At 37.1% G+C, this 24,557-nt stretch overlaps 3 protein-coding genes and 1 pseudogene across 6 annotated transcripts; 2 read left to right on the top strand and 2 right to left on the bottom strand.

Moving 5' to 3' along the window:
* The first annotated feature begins 514 nt into the window (after positions 1 to 514).
* LOC111793478 (protein TSS) lies at positions 515 to 11,145 on the top strand. Its single transcript, XM_023675382.1, has 23 exons — positions 515 to 844; positions 1,096 to 1,157; positions 2,311 to 2,403; positions 3,718 to 3,790; positions 3,937 to 4,323; positions 4,584 to 4,648; positions 4,725 to 4,856; positions 4,943 to 4,984; positions 5,056 to 5,580; positions 5,675 to 5,832; positions 5,913 to 6,399; positions 6,479 to 6,541; positions 6,626 to 6,727; positions 6,804 to 7,118; positions 7,200 to 7,292; positions 7,378 to 7,479; positions 7,565 to 7,669; positions 7,747 to 7,880; positions 7,963 to 8,146; positions 8,228 to 8,359; positions 8,435 to 8,547; positions 8,635 to 8,713; positions 8,815 to 11,145. The coding sequence occupies exons 1-23, from the start codon at positions 775 to 777 to the stop codon at positions 10,744 to 10,746; spliced, it is 5,448 nt and encodes a 1,815-aa protein (XP_023531150.1). The 5' UTR covers positions 515 to 774; the 3' UTR covers positions 10,747 to 11,145.
* Positions 11,146 to 11,370: 225 nt separating this feature from the next.
* Positions 11,371 to 14,187, bottom strand: LOC111793480 (heptahelical transmembrane protein 2). Its single transcript, XM_023675384.1, has 4 exons — positions 13,454 to 14,187; positions 13,256 to 13,351; positions 13,034 to 13,109; positions 11,371 to 12,320 (listed from the first exon to the last, which is right to left on the bottom strand). The coding sequence occupies exons 1-4, from the start codon at positions 13,711 to 13,713 to the stop codon at positions 11,652 to 11,654; spliced, it is 1,101 nt and encodes a 366-aa protein (XP_023531152.1). The 5' UTR covers positions 13,714 to 14,187; the 3' UTR covers positions 11,371 to 11,651.
* Positions 14,188 to 14,794: 607 nt separating this feature from the next.
* Positions 14,795 to 24,207, top strand: LOC111793610 (histone-lysine N-methyltransferase ASHR3-like). Of its 4 annotated transcripts, XR_002814959.1 has the most exons (8): positions 14,795 to 15,341; positions 15,508 to 15,694; positions 15,826 to 15,988; positions 16,821 to 17,566; positions 18,360 to 18,440; positions 19,304 to 19,411; positions 19,527 to 19,660; positions 23,688 to 24,207. XR_002814959.1 is itself a non-coding variant. In XM_023675571.1 (5 exons), exons 2-5 carry the CDS (start codon positions 15,657 to 15,659, stop codon positions 17,504 to 17,506), a joined length of 375 nt encoding a protein of 124 aa, XP_023531339.1. In that variant the 5' UTR covers positions 14,801 to 15,341; positions 15,508 to 15,656; the 3' UTR covers positions 17,507 to 17,641. The 4 variants fall into 4 exon arrangements, 2 of the variants coding, with proteins under 2 accessions (XP_023531339.1, XP_023531338.1); XR_002814960.1 differs by lacking the exons at positions 19,304 to 19,411; positions 19,527 to 19,660; positions 23,688 to 24,207 and adding an exon at positions 18,700 to 19,023 and having other exon boundaries at positions 14,796 to 15,341; XM_023675571.1 differs by lacking the exons at positions 18,360 to 18,440; positions 19,304 to 19,411; positions 19,527 to 19,660; positions 23,688 to 24,207 and having other exon boundaries at positions 14,801 to 15,341; positions 16,821 to 16,985; positions 17,498 to 17,641.
* Positions 19,234 to 20,983, bottom strand: LOC111793611 (annotated as a pseudogene).
* Positions 24,208 to 24,557: the final 350 nt, after the last annotated feature.

Here is a 24,557-nt window from a genome sequence, read left to right on the forward strand (position 1 = left end):
TCCAAAATGGTAGGTTCTCCTAACCCTCTCATTTCCACTTTCCATTTACCTAATAAGAATATAAAAAAATGGTATTTATTGTCATGATCATGCTTGTCCAACTCGAGGCTTCATTTCATTTTACTAAATAGAATTAAGAAAACGTTGAACCAAATACCTACCGACCTTTATTGGGTCGTGAGTGTGCGAGGTGCATGTCCATATGTACTTGACCCATGCACCTCACCTTTAACCTAGCCTAATCGGACTCAATATAAGCTTTCAAACCTTGGCTCATTAACCTATTTGTCCTAGACCCAAGTCATAAATAATCCTCATATGGTTCCCAAGAGTCATCTCCATTTTTTAGATCGATTTTACTATCTAAATTCACCCATAACAATTAATACCATGCTTTATATTAAATTATAAGTTTACCTCTATGCATTTTTAAATTTAATTTAAGTTTAAAAATAAAAAAGTAAAAGTAAAATATTTATGTTGGGCCATGGAAGATTTTGGTGGGACTTGGAAATGAAGAGCGATGAGGCGGAAACAGGGGAAGGAAAAAACGAGAGGCCCCAAATCGCTTGCCTTTTGCAGCTCAAGTTGTTTTGGTGTCCCCAACACATAGCCTTCCCCTCTCCCTCTTACCTTATCCTATCCCACTCCTCGATAACACTCTGTAACACAACATCCACCCTCCTTTCTCTTCTTCTTTAAAACCCCCTTTCACTCTCCAATTCTCTCACCCCCTTTACAATTTCATTTACTTCTGTTTCTGGGTAACCCAAGATGGCTCCCAAAGCAGGGAAAACAAAGCCCCATAAGCCTAAAGGAGAGAAGAAAAAGAAAGAAGAGAAAGGTTCGAACTCCGGAACTCTCTCTCTCGCTCTTTTTCTATCTATTTCTCTGTTTTCTGTTCTTTCGTAATTCTGTTTGGATGCCGAGAAACTGGGTGGGAAAATTTCTGGGTTTTTAATCCCAAATAATGGGGATTTCCATTGAAGGATGTGTTTGGGAGTTGGCTGAGTTTTGGGCATTGTGTCGGAATCAAATATGTGGCTCATATTTTGAGCTATATCTTCTTCTTCTGACTTCTATTGTTTTTTCCAGTTTTGCCCACTGTTGTTGAACTCACTGTAGAAACTCCACACGATTCGCAGGTGACTCTTAAGGTAAATTCCCTATTTCTTTCATTTTTATTTTTGTCTTCAATTATTCAGCTCTTCCTTTGAAGCCAATTTTCAAATTTAAATTCAGTTTATCCATTAAGTTATTTGTGTTTTATTTTCTTCTTCTTGTTAGGCTAAATTATAAGTGGTAGTATTTTACAAATATTTCAAAGTTGTCATTTAAGTAAAAATGGCTAGAATTGAACAAAAAGTCCAAGTATTTAAATGTCTTTTTTTGTTTTGTTTAATTCATACGAACATCTTAGTCACCATTACACTATTTAATATCATCTTCGTGTCAACTTTCCATTTATATTCGAATGAATTTATAATTATAGATGGAAGTTAAAAAAAATAAAAAATTATGGATATTTTTTAAATTATTTTTAAAATACTCTAGATCATTCTTTTAAGACTAGTGTTTTATTATTTGAATTTAGAAAATATGTGGAAGGTTTTTTAGATAAATAAAATTCTAGTCATTTTTTTATATTAACAATTATCGAAGATAATAATTGATGTCTTAATTTACTCAATTATGTTTGAATTAGTAGGTGTCTTCCTACACAGCTTTATCTCATTATAATCACCACCCTATTAAATAATAGTTATAACTTGAAATTATATCACAACTTTTTACCTTGCTCGAATTAACTCTAATTAAAAGTAAATTCTTTTTAACCATTTTTGGATGCCTAATAACTTAACCACCCATTTTGAGAGTGAAAATAATGCAACTTTTTAGAAGCCCAATGGTGCGTAATTTAATTTTCTTTTAAGGAAGTTTAATAATTCAAATGTTCGTGTGAAATACAAAATAATAAGACATAAGGTAGATGACTGACTACATTTATATTTATTCATTTTTTCTCCAACATTTATAGTACTTTTAAATGCTTCCTTTAAATGGTTACCTTTTTTAAACCAATTTATTTCAATAAATAAAATACAAAAAATAAATTAAAGGAAATTAAAATGGAGTACTTGCCCACCTACTATTTTAAATAAGGCTTTTTAAAATAAAAATTCGAATATTTATCCAATATTTTTTTAGATATATAAGTATTTAAATGTTGATGTTGGTGGATATATTATAAATAAAATTGAAATTTAGGGAGATATTAAATTAAAAGTGGGAATTGAATTAAATTTGTAGGGAATATCAACAGACAGGATCTTGGATGCAAGGAAGCTCTTAGGAGTACACGTGGAGACATGTCATTTAACCAACTTCACGTTGTCTCATGAGGTACACTTTCTTTTCCCTCGTACTTCTTCAAACCAAGGCGTGGGTCCCACTAATTTTACGTTCTTTGATCTGCGCCGTTGGATGCATTGACTTTTACTTTTTTTTTTCTTCCGTTTTGGAAACGGTCGCTTTTGATTTTTGGTGTGAGTGCATCATTATCGTGGGATTGTTTGAGTGGGGCCCGGAATCTGACGGCTGGTAGTGGACACGGTTTATACATGTGGGGGATGGATGGATGATGTTGTCGTGCCTTTTCTTTTTAAACAGAAAACTTGATGGCCTATATTTTTTCAAAAATCAAGCCACATTACTACTATTAATAATAATAATGAATTTAAAATCTTGAATTTCCGTTTTAACTTCTTGACATGGAATTAATGTATATGAAAATTAATTGTGAAAAAATAGATTAAACTAAAATAAAATAATTACCCAACTTAATTTAAGTTTAATTTATAAGTGATTAATACACATATTCTTGTAAAATAATTTAAATTTTAAATTCTTCTCTTTGTATCATTGAACTAAAAAAATTTATTGCATGAATATTCAAATTTTTAACTTAAAAAATAACGATAATTAATTTAATTTTAGTCGCGTATCTTATTTAAAAAATTGGTTTGGGTTTGAATTTAGCACTAAAAAGTAATCACCAAATATGATGGAACAAAATAATAATAATCTAAATCTGACATTTAAAAAATAATTTTATAAATCCTTACACGAAAAGGTTGGAATTTGGGTTCCTTGACTTAAGCATATGAACATTACTTACTCTATCATTTTATTTATTTTGGTATCTACTTTTTATTTATTTATTTTTAAATTGATCTAAATTTTGAAAATTAAAAAAAAATTAGTTTGTTGTGTTTTACTTTTTTTAATTTAATAAAATTTCTTATGTTTTACATTTGTGTTAAAGCAAATCTAATTTATTAAAAACATAATAAAACTAAAAAATTATCGGAAAAACATTAAAATTATCTTGATCACATTTGTAAATCAATGGTCGATTTTAATTGTTTTTTAAAAATATTATTTTTGCAAATATTGAAAACGTGGAAATTTAGTAAAAGAAAAAAAAAACGACTTTCAAATGAATTATTAGCACATGATTTTTCACGTGTAAATTGTAATATATTTTTTAATTATAAAAAATGAATATAATTTTAGTTTTTGTCTGAACCAACCGCCTCTGATAAAAATACAATCGCAGAGAGAAAAAGAATAAAGAAAAAAAAAAGATTTCCCGCGCAAAAGAGTAAGTAAACGGTAAAGGTATTTTATTTATTTATTTATTTATAAAATTTTCAGGTTCGAGGCTCTAGACTAAAAGATTCGGTGGACATCATCTCTCTAAAACCATGCCACGTCACAATCGTTCAAGGTAAACCTGACCCCATATTAAAAAAAGAAAAAGAATCCAACGGACCAGAATTGTGTAGTCGGGTCTGTTATCGTACATATTGCCGCACCTTAATCTTCCTCCCTCTCCTCCCAAATATTAATTTTCCAGTGTTGGTATTTTGGCAGAGGACTACACAGAAGAACTCGCCGTCGCACACATCCGGCGACTGCTGGACATCGTCGCTTGCACCACCTCCTTCGGCGGGTCCTCCAATTCCCCCAAGTCTTCGGCTCGAACCAGTCCCAAGGACATTGGGTCGAAAGAATCTTGTTTGACTGATTATGAGGCCAGTCCCGAAAGCGGCGGCGAGCAGAGTGCCAAACCTAAATCAGCGGGGGGCGGAGACAAGAAAGCGGTCCCAGGCTCCCTCGGGGTTAAGGGATTCAAAAACCTGGACGGTCCGTACGATATTTCGGAGAAAGCTGATGGGTCCGTTTCAATGTGCCCACCGCCGCGGCTTGGCCAGTTTTATGAGTTCTTCTCCTTCTCTCATCTGACACCGCCACTTCAATGTGAGTTATATTTGTGTCTTCCCGAGGTTGGATGATGAAAGTCCGACATCGGCTAATTTAGGGAATGATCATGACTTTATAATCAAGAAATACTCTCCCCATTGGTACAAGGTCCTTTGGGGGAAGCCCAAAGCAAAGCCATGAGCACTTATGCTCAAAGTGGACAATATCATACTATTGTAGAGTGTCGTGTTCATCTAACACCCGACATTGACCTTGGTGGAAATGGAACTGTTTTCTTATTTAGTTTTATCTTGCAGACATTCGGAGATCGAGTCGCCCATTCCTTGTGGATAAAACAGAAGATGATTTTTTTCAGATTGATGTAAGGATAGTCTTATTTAGTTCTGCTAAGAATTGGGAACTGCCTACTGATATCCTGTGTATGATTGTATCTAAAGGTTCGTGTTTGCAATGGAAAACCAACGACAATTGTTGCTTCAAGAAAAGGGTTTTACCCTGCTGGGAAACATCTTCTTCTTAATCATTCCTTGGTGGGTCTGTTGCAGCAGATAAGCAGGGCATTTGATGCTGTAAGCCCTTTATATCTAAACCATGGTTGATCTTATTTCTGTCAATTTTTAGGTTCCATGATCATTAAAGTACACCCTTTTTGTAGGCATATAAAGCGCTTATGAAAGCTTTCACAGATCACAACAAAGTAAGTATATTTGAGATATAGTAATAGGATTATGGAGAAGATAATGCCATATTGACTCTGTTTCATTTCAGTTTGGAAACCTACCTTATGGTTTTCGAGCAAATACATGGGTGGTTCCTCCTTTTATTGCAGAGAACGGATCTGTTTTCCCCCAACTTCCTGTTGAAGATGAGAATTGGGGAGGAAATGGGGGAGGGCAAGGAAGAGATGGCAAGCATAATCTCAGGGAGTGGGCAAAAGAATTTGCAGTACTTGTTGCAATGCCTTGCAAAACTGCAGAGGAGAGGCAAATCCGTGATAGAAAAGCATTTCTGCTTCACAGTTTATTCGTCGACGTGTCAGTTTTTAAAGCGGTTGAAATAATCAACTCCCTTGTCGAAACTAACCGATTTCCTGTAAATGATTCAAATGGTTTAGTAGCACATGAAGAAGTTGTTGGAGATCTAATCATTAAGGTAACAAGAGATGTAGAAGATGCAAGCGTAAAATTGGACCGTAAAAACGACGGGAGTTTGGTTCTTGGAGTCTCGACAGAGGATCTTTCTCAAAGAAATTTACTTAAAGGGATAACTGCTGATGAGAGTGCTACTGTTCATGTAAGCAATATGGGTAATAGGAAGATTTGATATGATATGATATGTTATTTCAATTTATAGTCGTTTTGATTGCTTTTATAACTCGTTGCTGTAGGACACTTCCACATTAGGCGTTGTGGTCATTAGACATTGTGGCTACACAGCTATTGTGAAAGTTGCGGCAGAGGTGAATTGGGGGGAAAATCCCATTCCTCAGGACATTAACATTGAAGAACAACCTGAAGGAGGAGCCAATGCTTTAAATGTTAATAGGTATTTTCATTTCTTTCCAGTACTAATTTAGCTTGAGAATGTTAATAGAAATATTTTGATTCTTCTAAATTTCAATTTAGCTTGAGAATGCTGCTGCTCAAGTCATTCACACCTCAGGCATCGAATACACCTAATCGATCGCAGACGACCGATGTTGATAATTTACAATATTCGAGGACGGTAGTTAGGAAAGTAATGGAGGAAAGTTTGTTGAGGTTGCAAGAAGAGCCTGCCAAAAACTCTAGGTCCATTAGGTGGGAGCTAGGTGCATGTTGGGTTCAACATTTGCAGAATCAGGCTTCAGGGAAAACTGAGCCTAAGAAAACAGATGAAACCAAGTTAGAGCCAATTGTAAAGGGTCTTGGAAAACAAGGTGGACTTCTAAAGGAAATTAAGAAAAAAACAGACCTTGGAAGTAGCAAAGTAGAGCCTGCAAAGGAAGTTGATCCCATTAATCAGAAGGAAATGGAGAAACAAGATGAAGATAAGGAACAGATGTGGAAAACGTTGCTTTCGGAGTCTGCGTATTTGCGACTCAAAGAATCAGAAACCGGTCTTCACAAAAAGGTTCTTCTATGTTCCTGTAGAATATGATTGTTATGCTTTAGCTCTTGACTTAATATTGGTTGTGGGTTGTCCTTGGCAGTCACCTGCGGAGTTGATTGATATGGCTCATAAGTACTATGCTGATACCGCCCTTCCGAAACTGGTTAGATTGTCAATAAATCAGATCCTTTTGGTTCTTATATGTTGTGCTCAAGAGGACTAATTTATACAACCTCAAATATAACAGGTTGCAGATTTTGGGTCACTTGAACTCTCACCTGTTGATGGAAGGACGTTGACAGATTTTATGCACACACGGGGGTTGCAAATGTGCTCGTTGGGGCGTGTGGTAATTGCCTCGTTTTTATTTTATGACATCATTCTTGCCATGTGAATTCTCACCTATTTTCCTTGCTTTATTCTAGGTTGAACTTGCTGATAAGCTTCCACATGTGCAATCTTTATGTATACACGAAATGATTGTTCGAGCTTATAAACACATACTGCAAGCAGTTATAGCTGCAGTCGATGTTTCTGACTTGGCCACATCGATAGCGTCGTGTCTAAATGTACTGTTGGGAACACCTTCGATCGAAGATGAAGCCGACTGGACCAATGATTGTAATCTGAAATGGAAGTGGGTGGAAACATTCCTTCTCAAGAGATTCGGATGGCAATGGAAATATGATGGCACTCAAGATCTCAGAAAATATGCTATCCTTCGCGGTTTATGCCACAAGGTTTAGAAATGAGACTAGCCTTTGTTTTCTCTATTAAAAGTTATTGATGTCATCCCTTAACACTGACATTATGTCCATCAGGTTGGGCTAGAGCTTGTCCCCAGGGATTACAATATGGAAAGTGCTTCCCCTTTCAAGAAATCAGATATTATAAGCATGGTTCCTGTATACAAGGTTGGGGTAGTCAACGTTTCATGTCATCAACTGAATGATTTGAATATTTTTTTTTGGTTTGACAACGTTCGTTCCTTTACGACAGCACGTTGCGTGTTCGTCAGCAGATGGGCGTACACTGTTGGAATCTTCCAAAACTTCCCTGGATAAAGGGAAATTGGAGGATGCTGTTAATTATGGTACAAAGGTGGGGGGATATCATTCTTTGGCATAAGAGTTTAACATCTCTAAGTTAATAAATTAATTCTGTGGGAACTTGTTGAATTTTGAAGGCGCTCTCGAAACTTGTATCTGTCTGCGGTCCGTATCATCGAATGACTGCTGGAGCGTATAGTCTTCTGGCCGTTGTACTCTATCATACAGGGGATTTTAATCAGGTAGGTACTTTATCATAGAGTGGATATTATACAAATATTTGAAGACCAAGTACTGAACGCTATATATCTTTACTTAGGCAACAATATATCAGCAAAAAGCATTGGATATTAATGAGAGGGAACTTGGACTTGACCACCCTGATACAATGAAAAGTTATGGAGATCTAGCTGTTTTCTATTATAGACTTCAGCATACAGAACTGGCATTGAAGTATGTTTCCACTGGCTGTATTGACTAATATTGATTGAATGATGTTGGATTGAGTAAACAAATGTGTGTTGGATTATTGCAGGTATGTTAACCGAGCTCTGTACCTTTTGCACTTGACTTGTGGACCTTCTCATCCAAACACAGCAGCTACTTACATCAACGTAGCAATGATGGAAGAAGGTTTAGGAAATGTGCATGTTGCTTTAAGGTACCTGCATGAGGCTTTGAAGTGCAACCAGAGACTTCTAGGGGCTGATCATATACAGGCATTTCTCTCTCACTTTCTTTGATCGAAGACGTGTATGGCGTGTTCATAATCTTATTAAGTGGTCATTTTGTTTCTACAGACTGCTGCGAGCTACCATGCGATAGCGATTGCTCTTTCGTTAATGGAAGCGTACTCGCTAAGTGTTCAGCATGAGCAAACTACTCTGCAAATACTACAAGCCAAGCTTGGATCTGAGGATTTGCGTACTCAGGTTAGATGTGAAATCTAAAGTGCAGCCATATTTGCTACCTTTTAGCCATAAACTTAGAAAATTTAAGTGGTGCAGGATGCAGCTGCATGGCTTGAGTACTTTGAATCGAAGGCCTTGGAGCAGCAGGAAGCTGCTCGGAATGGCACCCCTAAGCCAGATGCTTCCATCTCCAGTAAAGGTCATTTAAGGTATGGCGACCTAATGCAATTGAGTTGACATCCAAAATTGATTTTATATTGAGAAAGAATGCTAATGTGTTTCCCTCATTTGGTTAGTGTGTCAGACCTCTTGGATTATATAGCTCCTGACGCAGATTTAAAAGCCAGAGATGCTCAGAGGAAGGCTCGTGCAAAGGTTCAAATTATCATCCTTTTTCTTGTCTCTCAAAGAACTCAAAGGAAAACATCCTACATTACCTCATTGTTGGGACACTGTTTGCTTCTTTTTCTGAACAGATCAAAGGAAAATCAGGTCTGTATCCAGAAACAGGTGCTGAAGAATTCCAGAAGGATGAAGATTTGTCACCAAGTTATTCTGCCGTTGAGAGTCCAAGTGATAAAGAAAACAAATCTGAAGAAACCCCATTGGAGGAACATGTAATTGAAAAATCTGACACAGTTCTGTTTGATGTTATGAAGATTAATAAAAATTATGATCAAGTGCAAGACGAGGCCTCAGATGATGGTTGGCAAGAGGCTGTTCCTAAAGGACGTTCTATTTCAGGTCGGAAGTCTTCAGGTTCAAAGAGACCAAGCTTGGCCAAATTGAATACTAATTTCATCAATGTATCTCAATCGTCAAGATATAGGGGAAAGCCTAATAGCTTTGTGTCCCCTAGAACAACCACCCCAACTGAATCTACAGCTTCAGTTGGCTCATCCATTCCTGTTCCACAAAAAATGACTAAGAGTGGAAGCTTCAGTTCCAAGTCTAGTACTACCCTTTTCAGTCCAGGAAGTATGGAAAAACTGTCTGACCCCAAATCAGCACCATGTTCTCCTGCCTTAACTACTGATCAAGTTGCAAAATCTGCATCTCTGGCTGCTCCGGGAAGTGTTCCGGTAGCTGGGAAACTTTTCTCATACAAAGAAGTTGCATTGGCTCCACCTGGAAGTATTGTAAAGGCAGCAACAGAGCAGCTGGCTAAAGGACCAACTCATGTTGAAGTGACTTCACAAGAAAGCCCGGATAAAGCTACAACTGAGCTCACTCTTGGTGAAGTGGCCACTGTAAAAGATGCAGAGAATGGGAAAGCTGAGAGAATTGGTGCGGAACAAAAGGCTGAAGGTCTTGTCAATGAGATTACAGACACTGACAAACAAGAATCTACATCTGCACATGTCCAGGAGGTGACTAACGAGCCTAGTAAAGAAATAGAAGTTGATGCTGCTGGAAATCCTTGTCCATTGGAAGTTGAAAGTTCTGAGGCTTCGATACAAATAGAAAGTGATTGTACTTCATGTGAAGAAAATTCATCTATTTCAAAAGAAAAGGCGACTGAAAATAATTTAGCAGTTGACAGTGTTGAAGTAGAAAAGCAAGATGAAGTGGAAGCTGCGAAGGAAACAACTAAGAAACTTTCTGCTACTGCACCTCCCTTCAATCCTTCTACAACTCCTGTCTTTGGCTCAGTTTCAGGTCCAGGATTTAAAGATCATGGAGGTATTTTGCCTCCACCTATAAATATTCCTCCAATGCTTACTGTTAATCCAATTCGCAGATCACCACATCAGTCAGCAACAGCCAGGGTCCCCTATGGTCCACGGTTATCCGGTGGCTACAATCGGTCTGGTAATCGGATTCCACGTAATAAACCAGCTTCACAAAATAGCGATCACATTGCAGATGGGAATCTCTTCAACGCTCCTAGAATTATGAATCCTCATGCAGCTGAGTTTGTACCAGCCCAGCCTTGGGTTCCAAATGGCTATCCTGTATCTCCAAATGCATATTTGGCTTCTCCAAATGGTTTTCCGTATCCCCCTAATGGTATCCTGCTGTCTCCAACTGGTTATCCTGCACCAGTAAATGGTATTCCGGTGACACAAAATGGTTTTCCGGGATCTCCAATTAGTCCAGCAGATGCATCGCCAACGGGTTTAGACGATTCTGAAACAAAAAATGAGACTGAAGAAGCAACAAGTAATGATATGACTAATTCAGCAACTGATGGTGAATGTGAGAATCAACAACAAATGGAGCAAAAGCCACATGTTCAATCTGTAGACACTGCTCACTCGCCTTCTGAAGGTCAAGATGAGCTCATTGACACTGCTCCTGTTGCAACAAAAGAAATTTCCCAGGACGTGGTTGTGGAGAATAAGTCCGGCAAGCGCTGGGGAGATTACAGTGACAATGAAGCTGAGATTGTTGATGTTTCTAATTAAAGGAGAATCACCAGTTTTGCATTACCTCAGATAATTTTGTTCACGGTGCAGAGCGTTACGAGACGGCAATATTACTTAACGAACTCTTGTCAAGTCGAAACAAATAACAAATGTTGCTGAGTGGTAGTTTCTTTTGCTGTAGTACAAGCGGCTGCAATCGAGGCTATGTGAATACACATGCAGTTTAGGTACGTAGCAGAAGTCTACCTACTTAAGTGTCGCAAATTGCTTAATATGTTGATGAAATATACCACAAGCAAGGAACAATTTCGTTAGCATTCTTGTTTATTGATATCAGTTCCTTATCTGTAAATTCCTCTCCTCGAATCCGGTCATAATGTTAACCTAAAAACAAAACGATGCTTGGATGAATTATACTTCCCAGATCATTCCTGGACTGATAGCTGCATAGGAGACTTGAAATTGTGCTCATATGATCAGAAGTGTAGCCACTCTGAGCTGATTGGATATCTACCATTTAACATACAATTCTTCATTAGAATTGTCTCTAGAAATCTGGTTTTGACCTATGTCCGAGTGACACTACTTGTTCGGTTCGGATGGGTTTAAAGTTTAGTATTCTTTTTAAAGACTTGCTATTGTGAAACCTTCAATCCCTTCAACTTCATGAACACGTGAGTTTGTCAAATAAGCTTCTTAAGAGTACTTTGTGTACAGGTGATTTGTATTCCTATAGAATGAGATGTTGGTTCCTACTTTTTCGAGAGCAAATGAATTCTTTTCAAGCAAATAACATGGGGCGTGTACATCCTGCAATTCCCTAACTGAAGAGCTACAGTAGTTGTTTCAGTTTACATCAATACATTTTCGGAGAAGATTGATGAGTATGTCCCAGAAGCTCGCTCTGACCTACTTAGTGGCTTAGCTAAGCCATCAAGGAACGCCTAAGAGCTGCAGGTGGGTGAACTCCGTCGAAAATCGATAATAAACAACGTTGCTGCACTATGTGCCAGTGCTGCTAGAACAACAAATACATGAAAAATCTGGTGGCTGTGCCCTGCAATGTCAAATGCACCGGGTTTCCATCGTTCTGGTATCCGACTAACATAGAACCCAGCTCCAGCAGCATATAGAAAAGCCATGGCAAGCTCATACCAGAAGGCAAAATAAATATCCGGATGGCCCCAGTAGAGAGCAACAGCATGTGTAGCTGGAATTATTCCTGAGAAGCCCATGGAAAGAAATAAGGAGGCTCTGAAGACTCGGAAACGAGGGGCCGAGAGAGCAGGTGCAAGAAGAGTAACAATGGCAGCTACACCAAGCACCGATATCGAAGAAAGATAGACGAGACGAGGATAATAGTTGCAGAGAAAGACATAATAAATGGGAGCAAAGAAGGATCCAACTATCATCAAAGAAATGCCTGCATAATCCAGGCGCCAGAAGAAAAGGTTGAAGCGTTTGGAATGGCAAGCCAGGAGGTGGGAGAGACTGCTACAAACCAAGCAACCCATGGCACCAGCCAAGAAAACGAACCACGGCCATCTTGGTAAGTCCGTCTTTTTATCCGCTCTATCTAAGAAAACTGATGGCTGTGGGACTTGTCTTGTTTCCTGCAAATAAACGAACAAAAGTTCATCAAACTTTCAAATAGTCCAGTCCACTTCAATTCTCACCTAAAAGTCGTCCCACAATGAAGCACATTATCAATGAACTTTCTACTTTTTCAAGAAAAAAAGATCGCTACTTTTTCAAATAGGAACAATGAAATATCTTGTTTGGCTTGAGATTCTGATTTCAGTTTTAAAATGAAGTAATAATCAAGACGAAAAAAATAGAAAAAGACAACTAATTTTTTCACTCGCTATCATGTCAAAACGTGTAGACATCTTCTTTCCCTAGTTGACGAATGAATTATTTCTCCTTTCTTGTGACTCTCCCAATTGACAAAAAAAATAATCACCATACAGCTCATATTGAGTTTGCACGACTCCACCAAACATTTCATTAGCATGTGAATTTTGAGTATGAATTCGGACGAACTATGTCCAAAATCACAAAATTGCTTCATTCCAGCACTAATCCAATTCAATGATGTCTTTTTTCATTTCCTTTTCTTTCTGTACTTCATTATTGTGATGGCTCATTTAATTGTACAGATCATCGAAATGAATGAACTAATAATTGTAGAGAATAAATGGAAATTAATTTCGCAAACCGCCCATCAAACATCCAATCCAAACGCCTCTAAAACCGACCATAAAAGAGGAGAAGAAAAGTATGGCAAAAAGATAACAATGATCTAAAAAACCAAAAGAAAGCTTACTGGCATAATGCTATCAGAGCCGTTGACGTCCTTTTCCATACCCATGGTCGTCCAGAATGGCCCCGAAACTGTAGCTCTGGACAATAAACCAAAAACAACCAATTGCCGAGCTAAGAATTACTCATCCTTATCAATATTAAATCCATTCGATCGCAAAATTTCACAATAATGAAGATTAACGGACGAAGGATCATAAATCCTTCGGAGATTAGCCTCGCGTACCTGGAGAAATTAGCGAGCAGAAAACCTCCGAGCTCCGTCCCTTCCATCAGGGTCATCACAATCATTGCTCCGAATATAAAAAACCCTACCAAATGGCTGCTCAAATGAGAAGCGCAACTATCAGCAAACTCACACGCTAATCGGCGAAGATGAACGAATACCTAAAAGAGAAAACGGGAGTGAGGGAAGGGCATTTACGTCCAGACGTTCAGAGTCTCGTTGTGCCATGAAAATACACTGTAGAGCGCCTCTTTCACAGGCCATTCACACCGGTAAGAGCCCAGTATATACTCGTTGTCTTTAAGATACTCCGGCAAGTCCTTGTACTTCACCAATCGCCTTTGGAACGACCTCGTTTCATTCGTCCTCTTCGTCCTCCTCTGCTTCTCATCGTATTTAACCTCCGCATCCCGCCGATCGTCGCATTTACTCTCTCCTCGTGTCCGATAGCCGTTCATGATTTCCGTCCGTTGAATCTAGTTCCAGTTGCTCCGAATAACCGGCAGAATCTCGCTGGATCTGCGTTCTCCGGCGGTTGACGGGTAGACTCGTTCTCTTAAAATCCCCCCAATGGTTCCTCCGTTTTTATAAGCGATAACGACTTTGTTTAACCAACTAATTTCTCTTTTTTCCTCACTATTTTTATTTTTCCTTTTTCCTGAAAATATGAAAAATGCAACAGGGCGGGTATGTTGCGTGTACTCGTTACTATTTTTAGAAAATAATGAGATTCGAAAGTTGACTACGCGGCTCTCAACGGTTGGTTGAAGAATTAAAAATGAAAATAAGTATTTAGATGATTGGGCTATTGGCGTTAATTTAGGTGAGAGTAGATAGAAACGGGTGCTTCTGATCACCGCCCCATTTGCCCTTTTCTTCTGGTTTTTGTTCTGTCAGAGCTAACCATCTGTTCGTCATGCAATTTACACGAAAGAATCCAAAGGTTTCTTTTGTTTTGGTAATTGAAATTTGTGTGCAGCTTTATTGTCCATGTATTAATATTTTATCTTTTATTTTTCAATATATATATATATAGTAAAACTAGAGTTTATTTGGTATGTTTGATTTTTGTTTCTCACTTGAAAAACAGAGGAACTTCAATAAACCACGCTCATTTTTAATTATTCAAATTGGGTTAAAAAAATTATGAATTAACCCCATATTTATTTGATAATTTAGTTATTTGGTTTTACCATATGTTGGCTGTGGGGTTCGAACCCACGCGCACTTTTATGCAGAAGATCTTAAGTCTTCCCCCTTAACCTCTCGGACAAACCAGCTATTGCATACATCTTTTAAAACACAGGTGATGTTCAAACTACTACAAAACACGTAATAAGAAGTTAAATAAAAAATTAGAGATTTAAACTTCTAACCTTTGATTAGAAATTACAGTTGTTTTGATATCCTTTTTAATTAGGTTTTAAAAATATCTAATTTTTACAAAGTAAAATGACAATATTATAAAATTATAACGGTGAGAGTATGTAAATAACCGTTAAAAAAAAAATGTAACAATTAAATTTTAAAATACCAACCCACCAAACTCGTGTTGGATGGTAAGTTCGTAAATTCACATCAACAGTTTGGTCTTTTATCGTAGTTTCATAAGGTCTCCTCTCCGTGTATATATATATAATTCGGCCTTCCCGCCCAATTTAGTCTCATCTACATTCCTCCTCTGCTTCTGTTTTGTTTGCTTAGTTGTTCATATGAAAATGCCAGACTTGGGTAATCTCTCACTCTCTGCATCTCTTACGCTCACTCGCGGCGCTAATCTCAAACCAGCCTTCATCCTTCTGATCTTTTGTCTTCAGTCATCTGCAATGAATCAGTTAAATATATGCCCAGTGACTCTATTTGGGACCAGTGGTTTTCATGTCCGCTCCCCAATGACGATGAGGTCGGTGGCAACTATGGGATTAGGGTTTCATGGGCCAGAGGAGATGCGTTGGACCGATCTAAAAGGAATTGCGGTGGGAAGACTTTGGAAGATCATGTGAAATCTTGGGTTCGGAGAAAGCTAGAGTCCGGCGTTCCCCAGTCTCGCTGTTCATTTCCATTTCTTGTAGGCTCTCGGAAAATGGTGATGTTTTCTGCCTGTTTTCTTTTTTCGTTTTACGTACTGCGATACTGGACCCGGTAGATTCAACAACATGGTGCTGGATTTAGTGTTTAGCATGTATTCCTTCGTTGTAGTTTCGTTCTGCTTGATTCCAGCCGGGGGACTTCATTTTTATTTAACTTAACAGGGAATGAAGCTCTAAAAGACGTTTTTGAAACTGAGCCTAATGTTTTCGTGCAAGTATGATGTTGGAGAAGTTCATTATCCTTTGAGAAGTGCTTGGGGAGGAAATGATGTAGATGTTGAGCGTAGAAATTTATGTTCGATTAGCGTAGGATGAAAATTATTGATCCACTGAAGTTTATTTTATCAGAGTAAGTTAGTTTGCTTGTTCTTTCCCTAAATATAGGTTCCATTTTAAAATCATCTGTCAATGAGAGGAGTAATCCATGGTTCTTGATGTGCAATCTAAAGTTTTATGCCAATTAAATTTGTCTTTCTACAGGCCGCTTCAGGTAGAAAAAGAATGTTTGTGTTGCGGTCGATATATATTTCCCGGAGAGGAGATCGAATGCAGTATACGTGGTTGTGGAGGAGTTTATCATGGTATATGTGCAAAGAAAAGCTTGGGGTTCTCAGGTCACAGAACGTTCAAGTGCCCTCCACATGTAATCTTATTCTATTCTGTCTTAAGAAAACACCTTCTTTCTTTTCATAATTAAAATAGACACAAACATCTCCAAACAAAGCGCTCTTCTGTTTTCATTGCAACACAGTCCTCAATTAGTTTAAGCTGGATGTTGACATCATTAGCCAACAACTCCCTTTATTTTCTTCAAATTTTCAATATCTTCTGATAAGATGATTATTAGGATCACTCCTATCTGGCTAAGGACATTTTTCCAAGTTAGTTCAATATTTGTATGATTTATTGCACCTGGACGAGTTTTGTTCATCTTAGATTAAAAAAGTCGATTGCATTTTCATCAACTTTCCCCTTCCTAGAGGATTAAATACAAACTTCTTCCAAAACAACAAGTCCATATATTTATTTTATTTATTTATTTGTTATTACATTCTTCATCTTCTATTATTATTATTTTTTTTGTTGAACTACTTTCTATTGAGATTAAGTTTAAATGTTACTAACATACTTGTATTGTCGCAATTTTATTTAGAATAGTCAAGGTTTGAATTAGTGTAAACTAAGTAGACAAATATTGGTTAAGATGGTACTAATCATTTAAGTAGTCAGCACATGTTTACGATTGTATCTTTCTAATATGGTTGTATCTTCGTCGTGCGGAAAACAAATGATTATATAGCTTACAAGAATCTTGCTGCATTCTATGTCATTGAAACTCTAAGTTCATGACATTTTTATATTAGAATGTAGAATATTTGTAAGTGCACTTGAAGACAGGATTTTTGTGGAATTGTGGAAAAAACTAGCTGATATGTGTGTGTCTATATAAATATATGTTTTTTGGTGTTAAACAGGAGTGCTTTATATGCAAACAAAGATTACATTGGAAAAGCATACGGTGTACTCTAGCATCGCATGATAAATGTGCACCATGGCCAGATAAAGTGGTGCATTTAAAAAATCAACCTGGAACAGCCATATGCTGGAGGCATCCATCCGACTGGCATGTGGACTTAAAGGTCGATTTCTTCTTTCCTTTACCTCCAACTGTATTTACTATATCATGTGCAATGCCTTAAATGAATATAACACCTTCCGATTTGAGAGTGCTAGATGTTCTTCAGATGAATGCCCGTGCCCAAGGTAATAGCTTCTTGTGGTCGCTTTCAATTGTGAAATGAAATGATCACCTTTTTCTTTTGAAGTAAAACACTTCCTCTATTGTAGCATGCCTAGAGGGATGAATACGTTTGTTCTTGGCAAAATCCATGTAAAATAATGGTTGCGTGAGGGATTTATTGTCTTGTGTTGTTTTATTTGGCAATGAAGATATTAGCATTGTGACACTGTATGTCATTCAGGCGTATAATGTTTTTTTCCCTTGAAAAATGAAGATACCTTGTTTTAATGCTTATTTATCTAGATAGTTTTCTTGTCTTTGACCACTTTCTCTGTTTTTTAATTCTTTCTTTCTTTCTTTCTTTCTTTCTAGTTGAAGTTTTACTTCTACATCTGTATCTTTATTCTTTAGGCTGGCTGACAGGACTATTGTATTTGTTCAATGGGCAGCATGCCGTGTCAGTCAGTAAGTGACATAGAGGTTTGATTCACAAACAATTTAATTTGTTGGATTCTCTTACTCTCTCCTTGGTGAATATGTTTTTAAGAAAATANAAAAAAAAAAAAAAAAAAAAAGTAGAATGGCACGCACGCAAGTCGGAGAAGATGTCCATACAGTCAACTGTTAGTTTCTTAACACTCCCTTTAATGAATTTGAAGCTTGCCATTTTCATTGGTCAACGGTTAGATGGTGTTGGACTCTCACACTTGCTGTGGTAGAGTCTATTGGTTTTTCAATATTCTAAATTAAATTTTCCGTGTTGGAGATTTTGCATGGCCATAGAAAGACAGTTATAATCTTTTTCTTTCTGGGACAAAAGATGATAATCATGCTGAACCATCCCGTATATGTTTATATTCATGATACATATGAAGTATTTGAGAAATTATAAACTTTATATGGAGAAGAATTTTAGGCTCATAGCAAATGCCGTTGTAAGTTCCATTCCGCACTCTGGATTGCGCATTAATTGAAGTCTGGCGTGAATCACGACTCACGACAGACTCATCTTCCAAGTGTTAATCAGTTGGGATATCGTTTTAACTAAAGATCCCTATGTTCCTCTGTATTACCTCCTGCAATTTATTATTTCATGCACTTGGGTTATGATTTGCATTCGTCTAAAAAAGGATATGACTTGCAATTGTTTGTTATGAATTTCTAGATTCTTTTAAAGAACAATTTGTGCGTATCAGACAAGTACTGATTCCATTCTTGCCTCATCGTACTAGTCCAAGATTTTCTGACCAATAATATTTGGTTTTGTGAATAGGCAAGTTGAGGGAGAAACACGTGTTGGTGTCTTTGCTGCTCGATCAATCGAGGTTGGAGAGCCATTAACATATGACTACAGGTACGTAAAAAGTATGGTCTAACCTTTAATCATACTTTCAAATAACAAGGAAATCATCTTGTTGCTGTGTGGAAAATCTAACATTATGGGGTACATTTTAAAACTACAACTGTTAATTGATCAGCTTGCTTACCATTGAGTTTCTTGAGAAGCTTTTACTTTTCTTAACCGACGAATCTTGTCGAGCCTTTTCACTTTTTGGGTTTGGATGAATGTGCATGTTGCATTTAATATTGAACAAAGATTTTTCATCATGAAGATTTGTGCAATTTGGACCTGAAGTGAAATGCCATTGTGGTGCTCCAAACTGTCAACGCTGTCTTGGAACCAAAAAAAGAAGTGCCTTGGACCTTTTCTGGGGTACGAAACGTCAGCAGCTCGCATAACTGGTCGGTGTAGTTGAGTCAATATCGCTGTACATTATAACTCTTAGTATAAAGTGGGCAAACACGCAAGAAAAATAGGAGTAAAATAAGTACGAATGCCATTACATTCTTCGACTTTCAACAACTATTGCAAAGTGCTCCAGAATTTTCTTGTTGGCGAACGTTGAAATTGAGTAATACGTGTGATTGATTTTACCCGATTGGTCTAAAGAGACCTAGGAATTCTTTTGTAGTTTATTAAATGCTTGACGTTCTTACTCCTTGGAGATGATTAGATGAATGAAGTTCAGTCCAAGAATCCATTTGATAACCATTATGTTTAGTTGAGAAGATTACTCTTATATGCTAAAGAAATACTTGGTTCTATTAAGATAATACGTCATAATCTGATTCTGTACGTATCCTATGATAGGAATCATCCCATGTGATTACAAAGCGGATTCTATTAACAATCTTCCTTTGAGAAAATTCTTGCAGATTTTCTCCCACCGCCGTGTATCTGGTTCTGCCGCTTGCACTCCCAGCTTTGCATCTTCAGCAAATTCCCTCTTCAAAAGACCATAAACTTCAACCACCAGTTACAAGGTAAAAAAAAAAAAAGGAGAAAAAGAAAAAAAGAAAGATGATGAAATTGTAATCTGTAAGTACTTGCTGATAAAAGTATTAGGAAAACATTGACCTGTATGGTATCGTTATTTAGGAGACGATCCACGAGATTGCAGAGAATGTCTTTGGAATGCAAAGGGTGGCCTCGAATGCCTAACATATGTCCTCCGATGGCCAAGATTTCAACGGCTGTCTGGTCTGAGAAGCCCATGACTTGAGCTCCAAAAGGTATTTCCCAAACTTCATCATGATGGCATTCAATTATGGACTGACGGCTTGGAATTTCACCCATCTCTTCATTAAATTTCCACTCTGAACTCTCCATGATTTCCACTTTTCTCACCTCAATATCCCACCCTGTCTCAGCCTTCCCAACTTTCCCACCCAATGTCCTACACAACCTGTCATGAGCACACACAAGTCCATTTTTCAATACAATGTTTTAGGTATATTATCAACCCATAATAGTCTCTAATTTTACTATTAGTTTTCCATGAAATTTACTTATTGTTTCAAAAATATTCATATTCTTTCTTTTTGTAATTGTTTCCAAATTATCCTTAAATAGAAAAAAAAAATGTTGGAATGCAAAATCAATGAGTTTGAGTGTTACTTTTGGACTTGATCTGGACAAATGCCAAGATATATAATACACTACTTGATGTCCAAAACAATGCCAAGAAGCTTCTTCTCCATAGCATCAAGGGTCTGCAAGAGGAAATGGAGACCCAAAATCCAAGAGCCATTGGCATAAGCATCATGCGGGCTTCCACTGATCTCAAAACCATCATAGTTTTGAAGCACTCTCCTTCCACCCCCATAAACAAATCTCATCTCTCTCCTTCTCCAAAAGCTGCAACGAACAGTTCAAAATATCCTCCGTACACTTTCTTTACATATTCTGAGTCCTTTGCTGCCTGCAACAACGCATATCTTTTTCCACCACCTTCTACCTCCACTTCCATCTCCACCTCCACTTCCATATCTTTTTCCACCCTGAGCTTTTTGGGAATTGGTAAAGGCTCTCTTGTTGGCTTTTTAGGACAATCAAACCCTCCTTTATATAGAAAAGCTTGAGAGTATTACTCGAAATTTAGAGCTTTCAGGTGAAGATACTATTTTTAAATGTGCATCACAACCCTCCCTAAAAAGCTACAAGAATAAGTCACGTATCAGTTCGTTTAATTGCGTAGATTATTACTTTAAAAAAAAAAAAAAAAACATTCTTTTAGGGGATCTTCTTGGCATTTTCTTGATGGAGTAAAGTGAATGTAAAACCAGTTTGAGGTAAGGTATTCAAGCAGATGAGACCGAATTCAAGAGATCCATCTTTCAGTGGACGGATTCTGAGTAACTTTCCGTGAGATCATGAGATTACAACCCTCCCTAACACTTGCTAAATTTGTTTCCCTCTGATGGATTGGAATCTCAGTAATGGGTTCATTTGCTAATAAATCCTTAGTTTCTGACTTTTAAGAGTAGGAATATTGAGTTTGGTATGAAGAATTCATATAAAATTTCTAAAACAATTTAATTTTGTTTATTATTGTTAAATTCTTGAAATTTAGTTCTTCGTCGGCCGGCAGAGTCCAATGTGGAATGACCGGCCCACATTCGGTTGTCACCTAGTTGCTGACAATTGGGCTAAGTACAGGGCCACAAGCCCATTAGCAAAATTGAGCTGGTACATTTTAAACGACGACTCCGATTAGGTATGGCTATCGATTTTATATATATATATATATTTAGTTCGTACTACGATGAAGCCAACTAATGTTTAATGGTTATTTTTATTTTTTTTTTAACAAAGAAAAGTTATAAGTGCAATTAATGGGTGACAGGATCCATTAATTCAGTAACAATTTTTATTTATTTTGTTTCATTTGAAAAAAGAGTTTTGTTTTACTTCGTAGGCAATATTTTTTTAAAAAAAAAAAGTTTAATTTTAATCCAATGAAAAGACAGCCCCTCTTTTCAATCCTCTTTGTAAAAAGTTTGTGCTTTTGCTTTCTTTTCTTCTTACCCTTTATTGCTATTTGCTTCAGCTTCTCTTCTTTTTCTCTCATCTTCCGAAACTACCCTTCCAAACCAAAAAAAATAAAAATAAAAATAAAAATAATATAAGCTATATTTAAAGACTGATATGAAAATGGTTAGCCAGTAGCCATTTAGGTCTGCACCAAACGGCTGGGTTGGGTTTAAGATAGTGCTTTATTTTTAGGAACTTGAAATTACTAAATAATACATTATTTCTAGGAACTTGAAAATGACTAAATAATATTAATTTATTATTTTTTGTGTGTGGGGGATGATAAAGTCAAATACTGGGGTGGTTTGGTTGGTCATAGAAAGCAGCTAAAATCTTAGTACTACGTAACTCTCTTTTCAATCATTTAAATTATTGTCTGTAGGTCTTACATAGGGTGTGGACCAACCAAATAAATTATTTAGAAAATAATAATAATAATAATAGATATTGGATTTATTTATTTATTGCCTTGCTGGCCTTGCTGAATGTCATATTTGTGACACGTGTACGAGTCTGAAGTGGGACATCACAATGCCAAGTGTACAGGGATGTTGGTGATTGAGAAATGATTGTGTTTGAGGTAGTGTAATGCACCCACCCTTTCTTTTGTAGGATAATAAGTTCACCATTATGTTACTCAACCCGTCACGATTTTGGCTTCAGAGATAATCTATAAGAAAGAGACTCACATCACATCAATATCATGTGATGTTATGTTCTATGATGTTTGAATTTGTTTGAAGGTTTTTTTTTTTTTTTTTTTGCAAATCTGGATGGTAGGATGAATCTTGATGTTTTATATGCTAGTGTTGTGTTCATACTTAACATGGTAGTGGAGATTCAGTGAGCGAGTGTGTCACATGCCTTGACTTGGGTTATGCCAAATTGGATAGGCCTCTATCCCTTCAAACTTCTCATCCATGATGCCTTAAATACTCAATGGGACACCATTTTTCATTAATTGTTCATAAGCTATCCGTTTTGGGTTTCTTCTTTTCTTAAAGTTCGAGCGAACAGAATCTTCGCTTTGGTTTTGAAAGCAAAGTTTTATTCCATTCTCTTTTTCTTTTCATTTTTCTTGTTCTTACAAAAATTGAAAGGAGTGTCTTTTTTTCAACTCCCAAAAGGAGAATTCTTCACACTTTCATGCATAAATTAAAACTTTACTATATAGAAATATATAGTTGAAGGTAATACAGAATTATACTACCAACAAATTAATTAATTATTCTGAAGGAATAGGGGCATGGTTATCAGCCCCACACAAAGAAGAATAATATCATTTTACCAAGGATAAAAAAGAAAGATTAGGTACCTTGAAGAACGAGGGTGAAATGGGGCTGCCTGCCTGCCTGCGTGGTGGGTAGCTAGATAAGCTCTAAACCTACCAAAGCCATCTTTGTTTAACCCAACAAAACAATACCTCTCTTCGCTTCTGTGTTGTTTTGTTTGTAGGGTTTTGGTGTCGGTCTCGATGTGGTGGTACTTACCCTCGGCCTTGCTGCCTGTTTCATCAAATTCACTACTTTTTCTTTCTGTCTCTTTTACTTTTACCTCCTTTTATTTTCTTGGCAACCAAACATGTCTTCCCAATTTAATGCTTCTTTGGCCTCAACTGTGATTTTCATTCATTCCCTGAGGGTACCTATGGAAATGGCAAAATAACATACGGTGCTTGGCTTCAGCAAATATACCTAACCTGGTCTTCTGAGAAAAACGGAGTTTTGGGCATAAATACAAGGCCAAGGCGTTGCCATGGGCATTACCACTCATTTACCCATTGTTGAAGCCGTACACTTCTTTTACAGAGACAACACTTTCCCTTGTGTTCAGACAGATAGTTACTTGGCTTCGTTATGTTTGGACAGACAGAAATAACTCTGAGACCTCAAAAACTCTCATCCACCACCATAAGCTAACCCAATCTTTACCCCATCCGGCTTTGCTTCCTCGATTCTTTCCTTAATTTCTTTCTCTTTTCTATGGTGGAAACACTAAAATCCCCCTCGTTAAAAGGGGGCATTTAGAAGATACAAATCCGGCCAACACCCATGTTCCCGTTTTCCTAATTTCTCTCTTGTTAGGTTTAGATTCTTTCGTGTTTTGTTTTCTTTTTTCCTTCCTTCTTTTTGTCCAGTATGAACCCACACACCCATAAAGTTGGCCCCTTTTTCCATTTTCATCAAGACCCGGTTTCGCCTCTGCCTCAAATGTGTGTCTCTGCAGTTTATTTTCTGGGTCTCGGCGGAGCTGAAGGTAGCGGCTGCGGCATAGATAGGAGGGCTGGAGATTTGCCTGTTTTGGTTCCAAAAGAAATGGGTATGAAGAAGGTAATGGTGTGCAGTGAAGGTAGAAATTTGGTGTTGTATTGGTTCTTTGTCCTTCGTTGAAGATCAGATCATTTGCAGTGGTGATATTGGCGGAGACGGCTCAATCTCTGGTTTTTATTAATTCCTCTCTTTTTCACTAAAAAAATACATTATTTGTTATGTTGATACAAGGAATGCATCTGTAAATTTTCCCATGAAATATGTTCAAGGGCTGATTTGGGATTGTCTTGTTTCTTCTCCTGTCTTTGTAGCGCTACCAATTAGCTTGTTGCTTTAGTATATCATCATCTTTTGAAGCAAACCCTTTGAGGGGGAAGCATCAAGTTAAAGGTGCCTTACTTAAGCAGGCTCTTCTTCAATGTGTTTCATTTGAAAAGTAAGAACATCATGTCAGAAATTTGCATTCTTTTTCTTTCTATGTCTGTGTGTCTGCTTCATAAACTAATGATTTTCCTCGAGAAGTGCGAGATTTGACAATTCATATTGGAATTGTGCAGAAACAATGAACATAATTTTTGAAGCTCGATAATGGGTAAGAATGTATGTTCTTGAGTAAATTTCTTCCTAATTATTGTAAATTTGAAGCCACTGAGCTTGTCCATGGAGGGGTCTTATCAGATGTGTGTCACCTGCGACGCTCTCATGGGGGACTTTTTCGGAATTTTCTTTTTTCTTTTTTCTTTTTCGGAAGAATTGGGGTTTCCATTGCTTTGGTGGGGTTGTCAGCTTCATTTTCTTTTTTTTTTTTTTTTTTTTTTTTTTTTTT

The sequence above is a fragment of the Cucurbita pepo genome, chromosome LG04, assembly GCF_002806865.2.
Source record: "Cucurbita pepo subsp. pepo cultivar mu-cu-16 chromosome LG04, ASM280686v2, whole genome shotgun sequence".
Taxonomy (NCBI): Eukaryota; Viridiplantae; Streptophyta; class Magnoliopsida; order Cucurbitales; family Cucurbitaceae; genus Cucurbita; species Cucurbita pepo.

Coding starts and splice junctions, on each gene's coding strand:
- LOC111793478 (XM_023675382.1), top strand. CDS start 775: ATGGCTCCCAAAGCAGGGAAAACAAAGCCCCATAAGCCTAAAGGAGAG. Junction 8,147..8,227: donor TAGGGGCTGATCATATACAG/GCATTTCTCTCT, acceptor TTGTTTCTACAG/ACTGCTGCGAGCTACCATGC. Junction 8,548..8,634: donor TCCAGTAAAGGTCATTTAAG/GTATGGCGACCT, acceptor TCATTTGGTTAG/TGTGTCAGACCTCTTGGATT.
- LOC111793480 (XM_023675384.1), bottom strand. CDS start 13,713: ATGAACGGCTATCGGACACGAGGAGAGAGTAAATGCGACGATCGGCGG. Junction 13,352..13,453: donor GAGACTCTGAACGTCTGGAC/GTAAATGCCCTT, acceptor TCATTTGAGCAG/CCATTTGGTAGGGTTTTTTA. Junction 13,110..13,255: donor CTGCTCGCTAATTTCTCCAG/GTACGCGAGGCT, acceptor TTTATTGTCCAG/AGCTACAGTTTCGGGGCCAT.
- LOC111793610 (XM_023675570.1), top strand. Junction 15,342..15,825: donor TTGTAGGCTCTCGGAAAATG/GTGATGTTTTCT, acceptor GTCTTTCTACAG/GCCGCTTCAGGTAGAAAAAG.